This window comes from Lissotriton vulgaris, chromosome 6 (genome assembly GCF_964263255.1).
Source record: "Lissotriton vulgaris chromosome 6, aLisVul1.2, whole genome shotgun sequence".
Classification (NCBI taxonomy): domain Eukaryota; kingdom Metazoa; phylum Chordata; class Amphibia; order Caudata; family Salamandridae; genus Lissotriton; species Lissotriton vulgaris.
Genome location: NC_141694.1, coordinates 1,190,579,244 through 1,190,595,460, shown reverse-complemented (window position 1 = coordinate 1,190,595,460; position 16,217 = coordinate 1,190,579,244). Strand labels below are relative to the sequence as shown.

The 16,217-nt window shown below is 46.3% G+C and overlaps 1 protein-coding gene across 2 annotated transcripts in view; it reads right to left on the bottom strand.

The window, feature by feature from the left end:
- The window catches only part of GINM1 (glycosylated integral membrane protein 1), a 225,419-nt gene that overhangs the window by 89,151 nt on the left and 120,051 nt on the right, over nucleotides 1–16,217 (bottom strand). For both annotated transcript variants that reach the window (XM_086927294.1, XM_086927293.1), the window contains exon 5: nucleotides 9,651–9,810. In XM_086927294.1, the coding sequence (XP_086783420.1) occupies nucleotides 9,651–9,810 (160 nt within the window). The remainder of the gene's footprint in view (nucleotides 1–9,650; nucleotides 9,811–16,217) is intronic.

The window sequence follows — 16,217 nt, the reverse complement described above, 5'->3', positions numbered from 1 at the left end:
TATTTTCGCATTGCATAGGTTCTGCCTGGGTGGTTAGGGGGTATGAGTTGACAGGGTCCTACCCGGATTAGAACAGGAGCCAAAATCTTCGAGGTCAAAGTGCCCTCAAGAAATAGCCAGTCATTCTCCATTCTGTCACTGTGCTTTGTGATATCCTGGGTACGTCACAGCAACACTTCGGGCTTCTGGTTCTTGGCAGTACTTAGAAACTATTTCACCCCACCGCTTAAAGACCAATTGCAGAAACTGAATCAATCATCCCCAAATACGACCCCCCTGTAAGTGGGAGATTTAACTTGCGTTGAAAAGCTTGTGTACGCAAAGGATGGTAGTGCCGGGGGGCCCATGGAGGGGTTCTGCACCAATGGAAATTGATTGGGAAACCCTCTTCAGTGCCAGTTGGGTACCAGATTCTGGTGAGGGTTTCCATTCTTTTACTGAAGGGTGTCGGATTCTGTTTGGTTTATTGCACACTTCGTTCCACCTTACTTAGTATTTGAACAATAACCTTGCAGTTCACAAAGCCCAAAAGCTGTACTTTTCCAGCAGCAGACTTGGCGGTATCAGAGTTAATCTTGAAGCAATTCCTCTAAAAGGTCATACATTAAACCGTCTGGATATTTTTAACAACCTCTAAGGAGTGAGTGATACGGCTGCTTCAGTGTCTAACTAAGCAGTTAGTTCCGAAGTCTCCTTCTTCATAGGCCAGAGACCCTTTATCCTTAGTTTCTGAATGAGGGAGAGGCATGAGAGCCATCATTTATAAGACGCAGCTCATGCTTTGAAAAATAAGCAGAACGTTGTAAATTTCCATTCATATGTTAATGTTAAGAATATTTTATAAAGCGCACGTACACCGGTCGGTTTCATGGCGCTGTAGGAGAGAAGGCAGAGGTCATTACCCAAGAGAACATCAGTTGTAGGGTTGTTCATAGAGCCATGTTTTAAGGGATCTTCTGAATTTCATGAGATCATAACAGGCACAGATCTCCAAGGGGAAGGAGTTCCAAAGTCTGGGGACGAGAGTGGCAAATCTACAACCTCCGATGCGTTTCCGCCTAAATGAGGGAGTGTGGAGGAGTGAGAGGTGGGCTGAGCGCAGGTTAAGGGAGGGGGTATGCCTCAGTTTCGGGTTGTTGATACATTTTGGACTTTTGCCGTGAAGGGATTTAAAGATCAGACATCCAGTTTTGAAGGTGCAGCGTTTAGACATGGGAAGCCAGTGTAATTTACTTAACAGAGAAGTGGCAGATTGCCATCTAGGTTGTCTTAGAATCAGTCTGGCTGCATGGTTCTGGACCAGCTGCAACCATTTGAGCAGGTAGAGAGGCATGCCCAGGTATACGGAGTTGGCGTAGTCCAGGTGTGACAGAACGGTTGCTATCATGACCTTGGTCAGGGTTTCCAGCGAGAGAAGGCGGCGGATCTTCCTAATTTTTCGTAGTTGGAAGAAACATTTGGAGACTACTAGACCCACTTGAGTTTTAAGTGAGACATCGCTGTTTAGTGTGACTCCGAGTGTTTTCGCCGAGGAGGAGGGAGAAGGTGGGGAACCCATCTCGGGAGGCCAGTAGTACGGGCCCCAGAACTTGTGGCTGTCTCATGTAAGTACCAGCTCAGTTTTACCAGGGTTCAGTTTAAGGTGGTTTTGGTCCATCCACAGTTGGATGTGCCTCATAGTGGTCCAGAAATCGGTAATTAAACTGTCGGTGCTATCAATCGGGAAGATCAGTTGCAGATCATCTGCGTAGTTGAAGACCGTCACCTTCCTGTCCCTGAGGGACTGAATCATGGGGAGAATATAGAGATTGAACAGGTGGGGAGACAGGGAGGAGCCCTGCGTAACACCACAGGTGATTCTCTGTTTGGGGGCTACCATCTTATTTAGACGGATGGCCTGAGACCTGTCCTCCAGGAAGGAGGTTAGCCAGCTGGCCGCTGATCCTTGAATGCCAGCTTGTCTGACACGGTCGACCAGAATAGTGTTGTCGACCGTGTCGAACGCGGTAGAGAGGTCCAGGAGTACCGGGCCTGCGGGGAGCTGCTGTCTGCACCGTCACAGAGGGTGTCCAGTACAGCTAATATGACGGTTTCAGTTGAATGGTCAAGCCGGAACCCTGCCTGATAGGTGTTCCTTCGAGATTATAATTGCTTTACAAAACAACAGTATGGCAGTAAAGAGGAAAGTCTGTGTAGAGAGCCGTCCGGGCTCTCCTATACAATGTTGCACTGGCATGCACTCAGGAGACAAAAATACACCGGAAGACAGCTCAGGGTCTTTCTCCAACACATAGTACCACGAGTGGTGTTTATTAATTTCAGTGCTGCGCAGGGCCTAACCACACCATGCTGCGCTGCTCTACATTGGTGAGGAGGCCGGTCGAACTCCAGTGCCTAGATCACCTCATCTGTAAGGCAAGCTGCGGAGTCCCACGCTGGCCTATCCTGCTCTGTTGCCACAGAGGCTGTGGTGCCTGTTCGCGAAGACGCCTCTGCCGCCCTTGGGCTGCCCTTCCTCGACCCAGACGCTGAGCTTCCCGCTGCACCTTCAGTTGATGCTGGGAAGTGAACAGCTGACGCCGCCGACCGTGAGCTGGAGACAGGCAAGTGAGGAGGCTGCTGCACGACAACACCCCATTCGGCCACGACGCCAGGTGTGCTCCCTGCACACTCTATCACAAGGTTGCACGCTGCCTGAGGCCAAGTGGGAGTGCGCTGGGACCGCTGATCTGCTGCTGCGGAGCCGATCAGTCTGACAGCGGTAAGTCACCAGGGGGAGGCCATCAAACTGGGAAGAGCCCGCCGGCCCAGCTTTCCGTGTGCCAGATGGGCCCTGTGATATGAGGCAAGTACTGGATCGCCTTAAGGGGGAATTGAACTGCGTCACCCCCTCATCCAGTAGCTGGGAACAGGACTGCCTCACCCTCTCCTCACATAGCTGGCACATACTGAGAGGCCCACAGGATCGCAGACTCTAGAACTTTGAAGATTACACTCAGTCCCAAAGATGAACCCACCCGCCTAACGACCCCCCGGGCCCTGCTTGGAACGCACAGCACGCACTGGGCCATGTTGGGTCCTGGGAGCAGACGGTGTGACCCGCCTCCACAGGTCACGTGTAGCAAGGACAGCACCCCTACCCCCACACACAGTTTGGAGCAATGAGCACGCCGCCCCAAGCAGGAGCAGCAGGCCCGCAGGCTGACGCGGGTGAACCCCGGAGGGGTGCCAACGCACCACCTCCGGTGCACAGTCACACTGCTGTCTCCCCACTGCTTCACTTCATCAAAACCGCTGACCCAGCCACGGCGGCCCCCGCTGGAAGTTGTAGATAGGATGCCTGAACCACTATTTTAAAGGTACAAGGGAAACAGATGGGACAATGAAAAGGTTGCTGCTCATGTACTATGGCGAGAATTAATAAGGGGGTTGTACCCAGTTAAAGTTACGGGGACCTGGGTTGACAAATGAGTAAGAGGAATGGGTCCCAGTAGCATAAGAACAAATAACCACAATGATACACTTGAATCAAGGGAACAAAAAATTCATTAAATCCACATTGTTTTATTCACAATGGGAGAGCATAATAAATATACACGGTTTCAAAACAATGAATTAGTGGTTTTCACAGTGCCCCAAAGCAAAGGAGAAAGGGAGGAGGGGGGTGAGTGCTTACGTGAGGAGATAGTGAACAGGGAAGAAAAATTCTTAGGTGACGAGGTAATCAACAAATATAAATAGCTCATCTGTCTGTGTCACCATTTAAGTACACAGAACAGGACCGTGAAGTTCATACAAATATTGTTCAAACAAAAATCATACTCCACAAAGTTCAATCAATGAAAGCAATGGGGTGTGGAGTCGATTTAAAAGGGCATGGTTGTCGACGTTTCGACCCTCATAAAGGCAGATAGTGTTGATCTTGCTGCGGGGTCTTCTTCAGGACAGGAAGGTAGGGACACACAACCACGTACGTGGTATAGACAAGGCCCGATGAGGTGTTGAATTAGGGGTCGATATAGCAGATCGTAGTGTGACACACACGTTGAGTATGTTTGTTAGAGGGCGGATCGTGGTCCTAGATACCATCGATAATTGGAATCCGGTCGCCGTAAAAACACGTCCGACGGGAAACGCGTTGGGATTGCAGTCTTTATGAGAGGGTCTTCGTTAGTAGATCTCACGCGGAGTAGGTCACGTCTCAGGGGCTGCTCCGAATCGCGTTTCGGAGCAGCGACCGGATTCCAATTATCAATGGTATCTAGGACCACGATCCGCCCTCTAACAAACATACTCAACGTGTGTGTCACACTACGATCTGCTATATCGACCCCTAATTCAACACCTCATCGGGCCTTGTCTATACCACGTACGTGGTTGTGTGTCCCTACCTTCCTGTCCTGAAGAAGACCCCGCAGCAAGATCAACACTATCTGTCTTTATGAGGGTCGAAACGTCGACAACCATGCCCTTTTAAATCGACTCCACACCCCATTGCTTTCATTGATTGAACTTTGTGGAGTATGATTTTTGTTTGAACAATATTTGTATGAACTTCACGGTCCTGTTCTGTGTACTTAAATGGTGACACAGACAGATGAGCTATTTATATTTGTTGATTACCTCGTCACCTAAGAATTTTTCTTCCCTGTTCACTATCTCCTCACGTAAGCACTCACCCCCCTCCTCCCTTTCTCCTTTGCTTTGGGGCACTGTGAAAACCACTAATTCATTGTTTTGAAACCGTGTATATTTATTATGCTCTCCCATTGTGAATAAAACAATGTGGATTTAATTAATTTTTTGTTCCCTTGATTCAAGTGTATCATTGTGGTTATTTGTTCTTATGCTACTGGGACCCCTTCCTCTTACTCATGTACTATGGCGGCACGGAAATCTATGACCTCTTCAAATTGTTGCTGGACACTGGCGACGACGACAACTTCAAGGCAGCTGTCAAGGCACTCAACATGCATTTTGACCCCCAGCTCAACCCCGATTTTGAGCGATTCAAGCTACGGTAGGCGAAGCAGTCGGGCACGGAATCAGTGGATAGGTTTTACACCTAGACTTGGTGAGCACGTGCAATTTTGCCGATCAGAGGGAAGAGACACGCGCTCAAGTGATCCAAGGGTGCCGCTCGGTACTACTGCGAAAACTGATTTGGCAAACGGGAAGATCACTAGATGAGATTCTTGTCCTGGCCAGATCACATGGGCTCTCAGATGCTCAAGCCGAAAAAATGGAGGGCCCCCCTACACAGAAGCGCCACCACCGCTCACGCCACTAGGTTCACACCCATCAAAGAAGAGCGGGTTGAGGCCATATAAAGACGCCCAAACACTTTTCTCCCCACACCACGGCCATCAACGAGCAGAATGTGTGGCAACTGTGGCATGGAACATCCACCAACAGGAAGGTGTGGAGGAAAAGGGAAGACCTGCTCCCGATGTGGGAAGCCCAACCACTTTGCCAAAGTGTGTAGGAGCAACCGATCTCGGCAGGCCTATGCCAGACCTAGAAGAGCGACGCAACAGTTGCATCAGTTACCATTTGGAGGCCCACAGACTAAAGAGGACAGCCCGCCGCAAGAACGCAGTGGCACCCTGGGAGATGACGACAAAGACTTGTTCATCATATCTTTCGTCAGCCAGCCGGACAAGCACAGATGGCCTCCACCTATGTGCTACGTGGAAATCGAGGGATCCGCGGTCAGAGCGTTAATCGACACAAGGGCGTCCGTAAACGTTATGGATTCAGATCAGTACAAGCGTTTGTCTCCACGACCCCCGCTCGCACCCACAAAAACCAGGATATACACATACAGAAGGACTCATCCACTTCCCCTCAGAGGGGCCATTGAAGCTACGGTTACGAGTGGCCAACACTCTACGACGACCCGTTTTCACATTACAGAGGGAAAAAAAGGAACCCTCCTCAGCTGTCAGACGGCGGAAGACTTGGGCCTAGTTTTTTTTGCTAATCAGATACATGACTCTCACACCGAGGCCATCTTACAAAAGTTTCCAAAGCTGTTCAAGGGTTTGGGCAAACTGAAAGGGAAGCAGTTCAAACTCCACATCGATACCACGGTCAGACCAACCCCCTTGAGACATCAAAGAGTGCCGTTCAATCTCCGCCCTCAAGTGGAAGAAGAATTGAAAAAAGCTGGAGGACCTCGATGTGATAGAGAACGTGTCTGGCCCAACCCTGTGGGTCTCTCCGCTGGTCGTTGCCCCAAAACAGCCGGGGACATTTGACTATGCCTGGACATGAGACTTCCGAATCAAGCGGTCCAGAGAGTGCGTCATCTCACGCTCACCATGGATGACATAGTGGCAGACCTGAATGGCCCCCTGCGGTTTTAATAGTTGGACTTGAACGCTGGATACCACCAGCTTGAACTAGCGCTGGAGAGTAGGTATATCACCACATTCTCTACCCACGTGGGCCTCCAAAGGTACAAGAGACTGAGCTTCGGGGTGTCGTCAGTGGCGAAAGATTTCCAAAACGCTATCAGAGAAGCCCTATCTGGCCTGCAGGACGTAATCCATCTGAGTGACGACATTCTGGTGTTCTCGAACACCCTGGAAGATCACCATGCTCACCTCCGACCAACTGGAAGAGTGTGGCCTAACCCTCCACAAGGCAAAGTGTTCCTTTTATTAGGAATCCATAGACTTTTTCAGATACATCTTTACGCGCTAAGGGTGGACCCCCCAAGAAGTCGATGGCCATCCGAGTTGCCAGCACACCAAAGACGCCCACAGTTTTCTCGGTATGGCTACATACTGTGGCTGGCTCATGCCGAATCTGGCCCCTCTCTCTGAACCCCTTAGCGCCCTCACTCGTAGTGACCAGCCCTGGGAGTAGACCGCAGCAGCCAACACAGCATTCAACACCATCAAAGCAGCGCTGATGGACAAGACAGTAATGGCGTACTCACACCCAGGACGACACACCGAACTGGTTGTAGATGCTAGCCCCGTTGGCTTAGGAGCAGGCCTCCTCCAGGAGCACAAGGGGGAGGCATGGATGGCAATTGCCTATACCAGCCGGGCCTTACCGGACACTGAAATAAGGTATGCCCTGATAGAACGCGAGTCCCTCGCAATAAAGTGGGTATGCCAGCATTTTCATCTGTACCTGTACGGACAAGAGTTCCACGTCTTAACGGACCACAAGCCACTGCTTCACGTCTAGCGCCCCCTAGGATCGAAAGGTGGCCTGTGCAGCTGCAGGCATACAACTTCAAGGTCATCTACCGCCCAGGAGCCCACAATCCAGGAGATTTTCTCTCTAGACACCCAGAGACATAAACCGCCCAACACCCGCCCGCCGATGCTGCATACTCAGGATGATCACCTACGAGGCATGCCCCAAGGCAATGACACTGGAGGAAATCGGGCTGGCAACAACGAACGATGAAAGGCTAACCAGAGTCAAGAGTGTCCAAGTGAACAATGAGTGGACACATTTCCTGGATGGTGCCCATGCGCTCAACGCCGAAGACAGAGATGCGTGGCAGAAAGTATGGATGATCTGCAGCGAGCGGAGTGAAGGAGAGCACGGGGTTGTGCTACGAGGACACGTCATTGTAATCCCAAGAGCCCTGCAAGAAAGGATAGTGATGCTGGCACGTTTGCGGAACAAGGTATGGTTCCTGGGAATGGACACCAGGGTGGAAGACAAGGTACGACAGTGCCACTCTTGTACAATCACCGGCAGTGTCCCTGCACCTGCACCAGTCATCACCGAAGAGCCGAGCGAGGTACCCTGGTCCAAGATAAGCATCGAATTTGGATGTTTTCCAGATGGCCGCAACACACTAGTGCTAGTAAACTCTTTTTCGAAATTCCCAAATGTAGAAGTGGTCACATAGACAGCATTCACACATGTGAGAAGAACCCTTGACAAGATCTTTGCTCTCATAGGGCTGCCACATGTGTTCCGGTCAGACAACGGGCCCCCATTTCAAGGATGGGAATTCCAGGAATATCTGGAGAAGAAGGCGATTGACTAACCACTTGCTCCTCTTCAATTTACATTCAGCTCTTACATTACTGTTTAATTGCCTGTCCTGCACACCCACAACCTCCATATCCGCCTTTGGCTCTATTCCTAAATGTGCATTCTCTTTTATTTGCTCACTATTGTCTTCAAATGTATTAATGGCAAAGCCTTCCCTTACATCTCTTCACTTTTCTTTATGTGTTTTCAACAATAATTTCTATCCTGCTTAGCTGTTCCTACTTGTACTCCTTTCATCATGTTTAGTGCAATCCCATTTGTAATCTTCATCCTTCTGCCCCCCTAAGCAGAAGAATGCCAATACTCTCCTTATCTACTCTGCCATCTATTAAAGGATCACCTCCTTTCACTCCTTACTCACCATTGTCTTTTCTCGTCTTGTTACCTCATATTGTATTGGATATACATTGTTTGTATTAATTTACTGTGATGTGTCTCACCAAAAGTTATGCAAATTAAAAAATGAAAATGTTGCTCTACAATAGGAAGACAAAAAAGAGGAGAGGAGAATTTGCCCTTTCAACTCCTTCCATCCATGAGCAGTTGAATAGCTCTTAGTTTCTTTCTCGGTGCTCCTTTGCAGCCATTATGATAGAGCTGAACGTATAACAACCACCTGGAGAGGATTTTACTCACAACCACCCTCCTAAAGTGTATTGCGTGATTAGCAAGTGTGAAATCTCATTGAGTCATGATATTCACAAGAGCCGTTACAAAGGAGAGTCAGAATATTACGTTTCCGTTCTCTACCATGAAGCAAGCCAAAAGGCTATACATAGGAGTGATTCAACTCCCAACAATTCTGTACTAACAGTGATTTTAACAAATTCAGATTTTTGATACCTCCAGTTCAATTATGCCTCTGGAGCAAGGGCGTACTGATAAATACCCAGCTTTGAAACACATTCTTTGTAAATGAATACAAACACTTCAAAGAGATTTGCTAGTGAGCCTGGGTAATACATACTTCTGTAATTCTATGCTACACTATAGATTTCTTGAGAAACCTAAGAGCTGCTTGCCCTCTGAAAGTGCCTTGCTACTACTTATCAAAGTGGACCCTAATAAGTTGAATTGGCATGGGTGTATTTCAGTCCTCAATTAAAATAAAGAGTGCACAATGAATTAATAGAAATGCGAGTATTAAACCACATTATCTGTTAAAAGCCAGAGAAAGCATCAACAAAGTAGTATTTTTTTGGAATGTACTTCTGTTACACTAGCTAAGTTTGCATTCATTACATTTTTGAAAGCTGATCAGCTGCAATGATAAAAGAATACATAAAAGTGCATATTTAAATTTAGTAACAGTGTAATCCAAAAATCTTCAGACCCAATACTTAACATATAAGCAAATCAAGAAGTGACAGAGGCAACCCAGAAATATGAAATATGGAAAGTATAATCTTCAAATGTGGACCTTGTTAAAATTAGTGAAAAAACATAATCATCAGAGCCTATATTATAACAGTTCTGCTCACCCTCACCGATCAAATTAAACAAATCTAATAAGTGCTCATATTATTGAACCAATACAGGAATAGTTGTAAGTAGCATTTTTTCAGATAAAATAAAATTGTCCTTTTCACTATATGTCTGCGTTTTAATTCAGTCTTTACCTTTTCCCGAGTGGTTGGGAACTGTAAATAAAACGTCACTCTCTCTTGGTATGGAATGCAGCATGCTTTCATTCAAAGGAACAATGTAACGTGAATGTCTTTTCACAAATAAGTCTTCATTGGCGAGGATTTCCAGCACCACAGTCTCCTCTTGTTCAACCTGTAAGAAACAATGACGTGCCAGTGAAACACATTCAATACTACTTATGTTTTTGTGCATTACATATATATTACATTAAATGTTTAGACAATTCATCGTCATATTTCTAGGTTCTACGAAAAATGCTATTTCTAAAGTCAGGTCAACGGAAAAATGCTATTTTTGAAGTTGGCACTTGAGGACACATTTTGTCCATTTCAACATACATTCGATGACCACATTAAAATGAATCCATAATCAGGGAAAACTTGGTGGATGCTATACAGATTAGGAAGTAGAATGCACACTTCATTCAATATTCCGTGTTGCACCTTACATCAGCTCATAGACATGACACAACAATGATGTGCTTTGGAGTTTCTCGAGTTTCCATAATGGGTAAGCAACAAGATTTACAGAAGCATACTTTCAATGTGGGGAGAAAGCTGCCCACAAAAGGTTAGATCAATGATTAAATCACTGAATGTCTAAACACAGTGTCTGATGAATGGCGGCATTGCACTTCCTCTGCTATCAGTTCACTCTTTTTTTTCAGCTGCAGGTAGACCTTTTTCACATCTCAAGTATAGGTATTTTTGGAAGGTACCAAAGTTATTCACTGCTTGAGGACCTCTACAAGTTTCATGGGGCTGCTAGCAGTGCCCCAAGCAGGCCATATGCAACATCTTCCAACTGCTTGTCAACCCCCACCTTCTTATGAAGCATTTTCAGCCAGGAGAGTCACTGAAGTTCAGGATAGTGAATTGATGCCTTTATTCTATTATTCAAGGCTTGTTTCATAGATAAATAATTTTATACACATTAAGAACAGGCTTTGAGTTGGCAAATCACTGTCACTGGAAATTGTTGGCCTTCAGGAAGAAACTATTACAGAATACGAGAGAGCAGAAGGATATTCTAACCATTGTTTGTGTAGCTTACGCTGCAATGTTCAGGGTGAGTTGATGGAGAATTCAAAGGAAAGTTCTTGAATTGGAAGGTACAGTCTTTTAGAAGGACAACAATTTTGACAACACAAAAACTATACCTGAATGTTCCTAAAAGTTCCCAGGACATCTTGTCTTGGAATGCGTGCGGACAACAGTAAAAGAAAACATTGTGCAATTTGAAGGCACTGCGTATCTCAGTACTGGGGTACTTCAACAAGACCCCGCTCTGGCTACAATTTTGTATACACTTTGCAACAAGGGTCTATTCTCAGCATCAGATAACACGGCAGGAAATTGAAACGTATATAGCTGCTGCCCACAATTTGGAAAGGTGGAAAGGAGAAGTTAAGATATGTTTTCCCTACCTACATGCACAAGATCGTAATCTACGATTTCCTGAAATACACAGACGTTATCATATCTATAGTTTGGATTTGGATATGGAATCTGTAATGGGACAGTGAAAACCAAAATACAATTCAAAGTAACAGCTTCAAAGGAACAGAAAGAAATGCACTGCTAAACTTTCAGAGCTATAACATTTGTGCTTTAAAGGTGAATCTTGTGTGCTATCTTTGTGGTAAAGGCATGTGTCATAAAGGAATGTGTGGCAAAGGATGTATCTCATGACAACTCGGATGTAGGTATCACTATGTTATGGGCTACTTTCAAGCAGTCATTAGAGGCAAGTTCCTGGTCGAGGCTTCTCGACAGAAAACAAAGGTGAGATCAAGGAAGGAACTGGAATCACAGCTTAAGGCCATGGGGATGGAACACAAACATATTGCCTCCTCTAAACTTTGGAGTAAAATCTTAGTGTTGCGCTCCCAGGTGAAAGTTATAGGCAAAGCAGAAATACACCTTGTTGTGGACCTAACAAAATATTTACTCATCCAGCATTAAGGCGGGTAAGCTGCTGGCTTCTCAAGTGAAGGCGAAGGTTGACATGAACAGAGTGAGAACAGTTACAACCAGTGTGTAGCCAGTTTCGGAAGATAGAGCAGTGGAATATTCTTCTGCGATTTCTATTCATCATTATATTCTAGGCATAAGAAACAGGGTTATTGGTTTAGGGTGGTGGAAGTACGACTCGGGCAACAACCACAATCCTTGTCAGGGTGAACCACAAGTCACTAGATCACCCTGTGGTTAACCATCTGGTAGCTTAACACAAAAGCAGTCATTCTTACCTTAGAGAAACTGTCTTAAGTATGCAGCATACAAACAATAATAAAGTAAAAACACAATAGAAGATACATTTAGGAAAATAGAGTACATTGTAATAAATAAAATGAGACCAAAATGGCAGAAATCTTATCAATTTGAACTGGAGATATGTAATTTGAAAGTTTTAGGTAAGTATGGTGCGTAAAAGAACAATGCACCACTTCCGGTCATCTGGTCGTGATAGACCAGGGGAAAGTCGCATGTTCAGGCCAATTGTGAAGGGAGCATGGACTGGATATACGGACCAGATTAGTCTTGTTGAAAAAGATACAATCTCAAAGTCTGGCGCGAAGAGTCCAGAACTTCAGACTTTCTCAGGAGGTGCTCAACTGATGCCAACCAAGGGGCCAGTACCTAAGAAGGCACCTCTTGTGTATCAGGAACTCACTACAGCAGAAGGCAGCAGGGCTCAGGCAGGTCCTGTTGCAGGTCTAGGCGTGGCCATTTGGGCAGTTGCAGGGAGGCCTATGGAGCTTGTTATGTCCCTGTAGCTCAGAAGAGGAGGTTATCCAATTGACACCTGCAGCCATTCAGGTTAGCATGGCATGAAGGGAGCTGTTCCAGTCTTTCTTCTCAGAGAGCAAGGCAGGCCTCAAGCAGCAGGTCAGTCCTCTGGGGAACAAGGCAGGCTGCAAGCAGCAGGTCAGTCCTCTGGGGAACAAGGTAGGCCGCAAGCAGCAGGGCAGTCCTCTGGGAGCAAAGGGACAGTCCTCTGGTAGCAGCAGGGCAGTCCTCTGAAAAACAAGGCCGGCCTAAAGTAGCAGGACAGTCCTCTGGGGAACAAGACAGGCTTCAAGCAGTAGGGCAGCCCCCTGGGGAACAAAGCAGTTTTTCTTCTGTAATGTCCAGAGGTCCAGAAGTGTACTGATGACTGGCTCAGGAGATCCAATATTTATACCTGATGCCACCCTATGAAGTGAGGGAAACTTCTAGTCCATCCCTACATTTGGCGCTGGAAAGTTTCCTCCTTACCCTTTCTTCACCTGCCCAGGCTCCAAAAGCTATAGGGTGACCAAAACTGGTGCCAAGTTTCTTTGAGAGTGTGCTGGGAGCAGCCCTTGGAAATGTAAATAGGGCAGGGCACATCTCCGCCTCTTCCAACCTGGCAGGAAGACCCTCTACTGGCTACACCTAGGTCCTTCTACTCACGGTCTGGGCCCAATATGTTTTCCTGGTGGGGGAGCAATTAACAGGCCCAGGCGGTGGGAAACTCCTAGAAGGCATCATAAAGTTTAGGGAGGAAAATACGTACTTTCTAAAAGTAAAAATAAAAAATGATGAACAAATGATGGACGGAATGCTGAACAAATATTGTCCTCACCATGCCACCCCAGTTTGGGCCCATCCATGAGCAAATCAGTTTTGGCCCACTGTCCCTCATGGCAACAGTCCAGCCCAAACTGTCAAGCCAGGTCCTCCCTGGACCAGAAACAAGCATCCTGGTACTGGTTTCGGGGTATCACCCCTCATCAGCTAGGCTAGCTTTAAATCTGTGGCACAGTGAGCATGCAACCCACCTCTGGGCATACCTATCCCACTTAGGGCAACAAAAGCAAAAAGAACAAATGATGGACGGAACGCTGAACAATGCAAATATTCACCCCTCAGTCACAAAGATCAGAGTTTAATCCATTGTTCTTTTGCTCACCACACCACCCCAGTTTGGACCCAGCCATAGGCAAATAAGTCTGGACTCTGCCCTTCATCGGACCAGTCCAGCCAGAACTGCCAAGTCAGGTCCTCCTTGGACAGGAAACCAAGATCCTGGGACAGGTTTTGGCGTATCACCACTCATCAGCCAGGCTAGCTTGAATCTAATGGTGCAGTGAGCACAGGACCAATAGCTCCGTCAAGGTTGACTCGCTGTTCCAGGGTGGAGCAACCAAATATTTGGAGGACATCAAAAGACCGTATAACTTACTGAAGCAAAGAGGTTTGCATGCTTACAATTTCTGTAATGAGTGAAAACCCTTCAATTGAAGGCAGGGCATCTCGTCCCCTCAGGGTTTTTGAAAAAATAATTGAAAAATGGGCAACATGACCAACACATTATATCCCATCTGAAGAGACACCTCCTAGGTACATGCCTTACTGACAAAACACCAGCGCAGAGGTGTGGGAGTGGGAATTGGGCAGGGACAGCTCAGTGAAAGCTGGGAGCAGTTACATGATAAAAACACAAACAGTTCCCACATGTGTGAAGTTAAGAGAAACATTCTACAACATCCTCACATTCTGGTATCATATCCCAGAGTGGGACCAGACAAAATCATCCATATACTGGTGAGTTTGTGGGGCAACAGGAACTTCATCTCATTTGCTATGGGTTTGTCCCAAATTACATAGATAGTGGAATTATGTCCTTAAAGAACTAGACAGAACTTTTAACGTTCGAGTACCTAGATACCTGATATTGTTACTATTATGTCTTCCAATGGTGGGCGGACGATCACATAGTACCCTGATCGGCAAACAGCTTACCAGAGCCCTCAAAATGCCAGTGCGTTGTAGGCAATAGTATGTGCAAGGAAGGAAATCAATAAAACTTAAAACTGAAGGTGAATCACCTCGCTGGGCATTTTCCCAGAGTCTTGTGTAACTGCTCTGATGTCACAATTTCTGAGACACAGTCTGGGCCTAGTCAAAAGGCAGACCAAAGAGCTAACTCCAAGATAATAGAGAATGGTGCGCAAAAGCGAGCTAGGACCAACTGTAGGAAAATAGTTCCTGTCTTTCATAGTTAGGAAAGTACAGGAAAGAGATATAGCAGTCTTCACTTTCTTTAGTCGTCAAATCAAGTAAATTATCAGCATGAACAGGAGAATGTCGAAGCCAGGAAAGACATTTCTCCACAGTCCTGTTCTACCATAAAAAATTAGATCAAAATTCATGCCCATTAGGGTCCAACAAAGAACTATATGAGGTTCACACCTAGTACAGGGTAATTATCAGTGCTCCAAATGCTCTGCCTGTAGTCAGACAAAAGCGACTAAGTATGAGGAAATGGCTTTTTGCAGGTTCACCCACAATGTTTGACTCTTAGGTACTGGTGTACTGATGCCGTAACGCACAGGGCCCTGATTACCAGCTCTCAGTGCTTGGGCCCTTGGCTATGTTTAAGTGGCTTATACTAAAGCGGCATAAGATAACTTACTTATAAGTCCCTCGTTTATGGTACCAGGTGTACCCAAGACCTGTAAGCTAAAGTGTCCGTCGTGCACTGTAGCTCTGGTTGTGTCACCACAAGTATAACAAAGTAAAGCATGACTCCCAGACTGCCATTTATGGCTGGTAGAGCAGTTTTAAAGTGCTAACTCATCTTTGCCATTTAAAGTCATGGCTACGCTCAAACCTTCCCTTTTAATATATCAAATTCACCTTTAAGGTAGGCCTAAAGAGCCCTAAGGCTAAGTAATATATACTAAAAAATAAGACATGTGTTTACCATGTCCTGACAGTAGAAACCACACATTGTCCTTTTTATGGTGGAAAGCCTAGTAGTACCATTAGCGAGAACTGAATTACAAACTGACCACTAAGCTATTTTAACTTCTGAATAGTACTACTAAAGTTGGTACTTCAAGGTATCACAAGAGCTGATGCTCAAGTCGAATTTCATGTAACTTTTTAGTAAATGACAACTCCAGAAAGTTGCCACTTTGTTACCCAATGGTTTCCAGAGACTGTTTACAGTCACTGACAATAAGAAAGCCTTTGGCCCTCCTGGGTGGAGGTGTGAACGACTTTCAGTAAGGAACACCAAGGGCCTGTGTTGGAAAAAGTCGTCACCAAGGCCAAGCAAGGCGCACATCCAAAAGGTGTGCTTCAAAGTGGAAGTCGCCTTTGAAAGGCCAATTGTGGCCACACATGAAAGGGACTGCTGTTTTGTTTTGGAAGACATGTTGGCGTTAGGGACAGAGAGAGAGGGAAAACAGTTGCCAAACCATTGTATCTTTGGAAGTGTAGACCTTAGGTTGCCCAACCTCTATGATAATCTACCACGCTCTACACACAAAGAGAAGGGTCCTGCCATCTTAAGAGAAGGCAGAATATTACATTCTGGGATAGCTGAAAGCCACACATTGGAGGAAGTCATCTTCAGGCTGGAGGGGACCTGGTAGCGCATTGGCTGGTAGTCACCACATCCCCAGAGAGCAAGTTATGGCCATAAAAATGGCAACAGTACCTCTGATCACATCCGAAAGAACAGTAGACCGAAGGAGGACTGTCCTGCTGTTCTCTGGACCAGCA